Consider the following 6,893-nt stretch of genomic DNA (forward strand, 5'->3'; position numbering starts at 1 on the left):
CTAGTCGAACCCTTCCTCGTAGACTTAGTTAACTTTCCTCTTATACAATCTATACAAGTGTCAAAATCGGAGAAGTTTAAGGAAGGAAGTATCTCATCTTTTACTAATCTTTCCATTCTATCCTTAGAAATATGACCCAATCGTTTATGCCACAACATAGAGGATGATTCACGAATTAAAGCCCTTTTCTTTAATACATTTGTAACACACGAGATATCACCAGAAGAAGCTAAAGATAATTTATATAAACCATCACATAAAATGTCATTCCCAATCAAACGAGAATTATTAAATAACTTAACCATTCCATTACCAAAATTAAATGTAAAACCACAAGCATCAAGTTTTGGTATAGAAATTAAATTCCGTCTCATCTGCGGTACATAAACTGTATTTTCCAAAACAAAATAAAAACCAGACTCTAAAGTTAACTTCACTACTCCTATGAATTCAACCTTCACTTGAAATCCATTTGCAACGCTCAAGCTTACTTCATTCTCACTTGGCCTCCGTTTGCTTATGAACCCCTGCAAGGAATTCGCAATATGAATACTAGCTTCCGAGTCTAACCACCAAGAATTCAAAGGTACATCTACTAAATAAGACTCAAAACAAACTAAGGCCAAGGGAATACCTGGAGAACTCTTCTTCTTTTCCAACCAAGTCTTGAATTTAAAACAATCTTTCTGCCAGTGACCCTTCTTTTTACATAACTTGCATTGATCATTTTTCTTTATAACTCCTTTGGCACCACTAAAATTTTTATTCTGTTGACTTCGGTGAGATTTATTACCCTTACGAAACTTAGGTTTATGATTATGAGAAGGCCCCTTATTCTGTGATGGTTGAAAAGCTAATTGCACAGTTTCAACAGTTTCACGACGCATCCTATACTCTTCTTGGGCATACACTGCTATGACGTCATTCAAATTTCACTTATCCCGCTGAGCATTGTAAGCAACCTTAAGCTGATTAAACTTCCTAGGAAGGCTATTTAAAAGATGATAGACCAGGAAAAGCTCCGCAATGGGAATGTCAAGAGCCTTTAGCTTAGATGATATATTTATCATTTTCATGACATGCACCCTAACACCACTTGTACCATCATATTTCATGCTCATAAATTTATCCATCAGATCCCCAGTTTCGGCTTTATCAGACTCAATAAATTTTTCTCCTATGACATCCATAAAACTTTTGGCATTTTCATTATCAGGGATGGCACCTAGAATGGAATCAAATATCGATCGCTTAATGATTTTCAAACAGAGTTTGTTAGCCCTTTCCCACTTTTCATGCTCGGCTATATTCAACGGTACTCTTATCTGTGGGTTTTTCAAGCTTTTTCTCCATTGCAAAATCCAAGCCCAAAAGATCAAGTGCTATTTCTACGTCTCGTTTCCATCTCACATAGTTATTCCCAGTCAAAGTTTCAATAGCAGACAATTGATTCGAAAGAGATGAGGCATTATAAACTGTGGAAACATAAAATATCACTTTTAATATCATCCAAACTTAATGCATGCAATCAAATGGATGATGAAATATCCAACTAATTAATATGGGCTATTAATTATATAATCCGTAATTTAAATCGAAACATATAAATTTTATTACGGTAAGAGTGTAGATGCATCATCATAAAGTCACCTTTGGGTCGACAATACAACATGCTATAAGGTACTCTTAAAACATATCATGTAGCCAGTTAACAAAATTACACTGATTTTCGAAACACCAACACTTTTGGGCAAAAGAAAATTTCTAAACCAAAATAAGCTCTTTAACTTTCTCATGCCATTTTCCAAAAATATTACATATAATAACACCTTTGGACAAGATATTATATGCAACAAAAAATTTCTCTTAGTGGGAAAACAAGAATCGTTGTAAGGCCCGTAGAAAAATTCAATCACAAAATAATAATCATGGAACAAATTATAATCATTAATTGATAAACAGCAGAATTTATATATATGATTGAGAGACAAAATGGGCAACAAAATTTCAATATTTGAAAAGTGGAATTTAAATAAACAAATAATAACAACAATTGACTTACACATTTTGACGAAAATATAAAAGTCGTCAATTATTATTATTATTATCCACATAATTTTTAGCGGGTTAATTTTAAATAAAATTTTTAATTTGGGTCAAAATTGAAATTTTAGAGTCAAAACCCATTCAAAAATTTGCAACATGACCCCTGGTCTAAAATTATTAATAGGCCCTTTTAATTATATAAATTGGATGACATGTCCTCCTTTTATTATTTACAATCTTAACCCCAATCTCTAATTGGAGACAGGGGCCTCTCATCTCATTAATTGCAAGAGAGACGCCTCCCCCAAAAACATCATAGCCGACCGAAACAGCCTTAATTCCACCACTCAATTCGGCTTCTTTATCAAACCCTAACAAGAACCACTGTCCGATTTGCACATCATACATATTTGATCCCTTCTTAAACATAATAAAGATTCAACATTAATAAGAAAGGGAAAAATAATAATAAAAATATGCAAACATATAACAATAGCTGCTGGTTCCTTTTCTTCTATTCCAAGTTCAATAGATTTCTTCATTTAACAACATCAATTCTCATCCCAATTAATTCATCAAAGGAAAAAGAAAAATGAAATACCGACAACTAAAAATAATAATAATAATTAAGAACAGCAGACAGCTAACCATGGGGATGTCAACCTAATTCGTCTCGTTGGAAGGATGTGAGAACCCAATCAAGGTCAGTGAATCTCACGTGCAATGACGTCGACGAGAAGGTCGGACACCAAAGCATGTTGATCCCGGTGTCGTCCTTGCTACAGACGAAACTAGTTGGGCTCCGACGGTTTCGACCATGGGTAGGAGAAAAGATGTCTTACATATTCTGGTTTAGGGATTTGGTTTCAGAATTTTATTTGAATTTGGGTAGGGTTAATTTACATGCAGTAAGGAGAAACACAGCCATGGATTTGGAGAAAGTCACATAAAAGGCAAAGTATGTGCCACAGAAGAAGGAAACGGGTCTTCTTTGGGTTTTGGATTTCTTTAGATGTGTTAAATTATGTACCCACGAAATTATACGCACAGAAATCTGCACATGAAAACTTAATGCAAAGTCAAAGTTTGAAACAATCGAGATTGAATTTGTTTTAATAATGGATTTTGATCTTGACATGAAGTTCTGATATCAATTGTTAATATTTATTTGTAATCATGCCAAGAATCAAGAATCACAAAATAATAAATTGATAAATCGAATTCATACCTACGAAAACCATTGTTGATATGAATAGTAATTGTAATAGCAGTCAAAATTTTCCCCTCCTTACTCCTCACAAAAGTATTAGTTATCAATGAGACAAGCTAATGAAAACATATATGGAGAGGAGAGGGAACATAGCCTATATATAGGAAATAATTTGAGCTGTCCCATTACGATTAGAATTTTAATTAGGGTTTATTTCCGACCCACATACTTTAAATTACCACATCAAATTAATTACAACACGTGAGGTGTAAAAGGCTCAATTGATCACTTAATAAATTTGGCTCAAACACAATTATCATTATGAGTCATATATCTAACCCGTAAAATTTTACAATCGAATGTGAAACCCACATATGAAATTATTAATTATTCCAACAATTGATTCATCATTTGTAAACATTTATCCATCAACAAATTCATTGAGCATAAACTAATTACACGGACTCCATATTATAACTTCATTCAAAAATAATAATGTTATTTAATTTCACCAGCGATTAGCATCAGTCGATTAATAGATTATTCACTGGAAAAGAAAGAAATACAGGATTGGAGATGGTGTTGTTAGTTGCACAATTTCAAAAAATGAGTGACCTCCACCGCGATTTTTCCAAATACCTTATTTTTATTTTTCTTCCTTTTCTTTTTATTTATTGTGGGGATTTCTGTCTTTTTGCTCCGTTAATTCGAGGATGCCAGGCCACACAATCAATTATTTTCAATTGAGAGGATTAGTTTCACTGTTTGCTGAGAGAAACAATGGCTTCCACTGTACTAGCACAGGCTCTTCCAATACGTCGCGTGCGCAGTTCGCATCCTGATCCCCGCGTGGCTCACACTACTGGACACTCACAGGTGGCGCTTCCCAGCCGCAGAAATTGCTTGCTGCTTCTAACCGCTACAACGGCACTGAATACACTGCAAAAGCCATCAAATGCAGTGGACATACCGTTGTTCGGACTGAGACAAGGACTGAAGAAGGTGGAGAAGGAAGCAGAGGAGCTGGTGAAGGAAGGATTCGAAACAGCTGACAAGGGAATCGTGGCTGCAGAGAAAGGAATAAAGGCGGCAGAGAAGGGAGTAGAAGCGGCAGAGGAGGGGATAGAGGCGGCGGAGAAGGAGATCACAACGGCGGTGAGCTTTGGAGGGCTGGCACAGGCGGGGGCTGTGGCGGGCGCGGAGGCAGTTGGAGTTTTGATTGCCACAAGTATAGTGAATGGGATTTTAGGTCCAGAAGCTAAGAAATCATGAAGCAATTAAATTAATAGTTAGATTGTAATAATGTTTGTATGGTGAAAATATTGATGATTTTGTTGAATTTTAATAATTAATTATTTAGTTGGATTTATATTAATCGAGAAATGCTATATAATGCTAATAGTGTTTAATTCAAATTTAGGGTCGTGCTATTCAAACAAGGGGTCGTGACAGGCGCATGTGATTATTCTCAAATTTATGTGTCAACCAAGTGGATTTTACATCATTACATTTAACTCATGTTTGCTGTAAATTACAATTTAATAAAAATTTTAAGTTAAATTAACAATTAATTTTAACAATACATTTTAAGGGATCCATAATGATGTGTATAAAAATTATAGCCCGCCCCCGAACTTTCAAGCATGGCCCGAGGTCAATATTTCAACCACTCTCGTCTTCAAGTATCCTCTAAAAAGTGGTCGGGCCTAATAATCTGGCCCCGCTACATGCCAAAATATTGTCCTTGTCTCGAGACTTTTTACGTGTTTTAATCCTCTTATAACTCAATTACTCTATCTGATGAGGATAAGGACTTTCAATGGTTGAATCCTTCTACAACTTAACCATCAACGTCTATAAATACAAGACATAGCCTCATTATTCAGATATGTTTTTACAATACATACTTTTACATAATTTCCCCGTCTGACTTAAATATCGGAGGGCGACAAGGACGCACCTCGTTGCCTTTGTTTCAGATACTGGAAGGCTCCGTTCGTGCTTGATCTCAGTCCTCAATCTCAGGAAATCAACAGGTACAATTTTTGCATCATCAGTGGCGCCGTCTGTAGGAAGCAACACATTAACCATGTTTTTACCACATTCAAAAAGTCACCGGAAGGACAATAATTTCAGACAGTTCCTCAACCAAGAAGCTCAAAGAGATATTTCTGCCTTCTGAATGATTTCAAAGTCCAACGTAGACAAAAAGATGTACATATCAAATTAAAATAGGGCCGAATTCAAAAACTCAGTTCTCAGATCCAATCTTCTTGCTTCTGATCTCCTTTTGAACAAACTCCAAAATGAAGAAAGATCACTCCAATAAACATCAATGGAACTCATAATTCATCGAGATACTTCCAACATCAGTTTACTGTTTACCTACACAATTCAATTTCCATCCTCTCTTTTCTCTCTTCATTATTGCTCCAAACACGAAAGATAATATGGGTTTCGTTTTACAATTGGAGTTTACTGTGAAAATCCTCGATTCCCATCTCTCTGTTGGCTTTTGGAGAAGAATTTTCGTTGTTTTTCATGCAAAACAAAAAGGACCCAAGTGGAGTAGTCGTTGGAGAACCGTGTATCATCTTCTGCAACTCCAATTTGTTAGTCTCGGAATATATGCCAAAATTCAACCTGTTTTGAATAGTGAATTGGGCCAAAATTTTACATAAATTGAGCCCAAGAATTAGGGTAAAATGCCTATTCAATATCGGGTTGCACTAATTTTTTTGGGCGTACTAACTTTTCAACCTACCTAAAGATTTTTGGCCTATTGTCTGCCTCAATATTGGTTTTGCCTTCCCCCATTTTGGATCACAGTAATTACCTTATGCTACAATGCTAAATTGGACATACCAACACCCTATAGTTTCTATTTTGGGTCTCCATTATGGGCTTTGCATTATTATTGCATCGTTGAGCCCGGATGAAGCATTCCAGCTCCCTGCATGCTTCTTTTTCTCCTTGATCCGTTTTCTCCTCCATTGGCTGCTACAATTACTTTACTTAGGCCAATTGATAAAAAAAAATTAAAAATGCTAGCTGAAGTTGGATTCCCTACCCCTCACAATTACTTAACCGTGGCTATTCTTTGAGATAATGACATAAATTTAGTGGCTCCAAGAAGTTATTTGCTATGGCAAAATGTGAGAGATGTTTGAAATGTGTTGCTATAACTTTTGATGGTACCGTGGATGGCATACAAATCTCAATCATCTCAAAGGAATTATTTTTTTGCAAGTGCACGCAAACTGGAAATAATGCGAATAAGTTAAGGTTTTACCATGAAAATACGCAGCACTCAGCTCTAAACCCGGGTATGTTTTCACCTAATAGTGGTATTCACTTTTTTATTCTGTTGCAAATTTATATTCTTCAAGCAATTCAACTAGGGATATGTGACCATGCTAGCCTTCTCATTTTCTTAACACGTTCACATTTTGATAGCAAGCCATTTATACATTGATATGGAGAGGAAAATATAATGTAGTTTCACCTAGTCTATGGGAATATGCATGCACTTAATTATAAAAATATAAAAACGGAGCTTACCTTCAAGTAAAATTCTTTGCATTCATCCCTTGCCTGTTGACAATAGTTAACAAAATGAAAAATATGAATAATTCAT

General features: G+C 35.4%; 1 protein-coding gene and 1 long non-coding RNA gene across 2 annotated transcripts; one reads left to right on the forward strand and one right to left on the reverse strand.

Annotated features, from left to right (window-relative positions):
- Positions 1 to 2,512: 2,512 nt before the first annotated feature.
- LOC111367944 lies at positions 2,513 to 3,363 on the reverse strand. The gene is made up of 2 exons (XR_002697924.1): positions 3,275 to 3,363; positions 2,513 to 3,100 (listed from the first exon to the last, which is right to left on the reverse strand). It is a non-coding gene; the product is annotated as an uncharacterized LOC111367944 (long non-coding RNA).
- Positions 3,364 to 3,957: 594 nt separating this feature from the next.
- Positions 3,958 to 4,623, forward strand: LOC111367943. The gene has a single exon (XM_022989072.1). The coding sequence runs from the start codon at positions 4,037 to 4,039 to the stop codon at positions 4,526 to 4,528; it is 492 nt and encodes a 163-aa protein (XP_022844840.1). The 5' UTR covers positions 3,958 to 4,036; the 3' UTR covers positions 4,529 to 4,623.
- Positions 4,624 to 6,893: the final 2,270 nt, after the last annotated feature.

The sequence above is a fragment of the Olea europaea genome, chromosome 18 (genome assembly GCF_002742605.1).
Source record: "Olea europaea var. sylvestris chromosome 18, O_europaea_v1, whole genome shotgun sequence".
In the NCBI taxonomy this organism is placed as follows: domain Eukaryota; kingdom Viridiplantae; phylum Streptophyta; class Magnoliopsida; order Lamiales; family Oleaceae; genus Olea; species Olea europaea.

What these genes read in the sequence shown, in the direction of transcription:
- LOC111367943 (XM_022989072.1), top strand. Translation starts at nt 4,037, where the DNA reads ATGGCTTCCACTGTACTAGCACAGGCTCTTCCAATACGTCGCGTGCGC.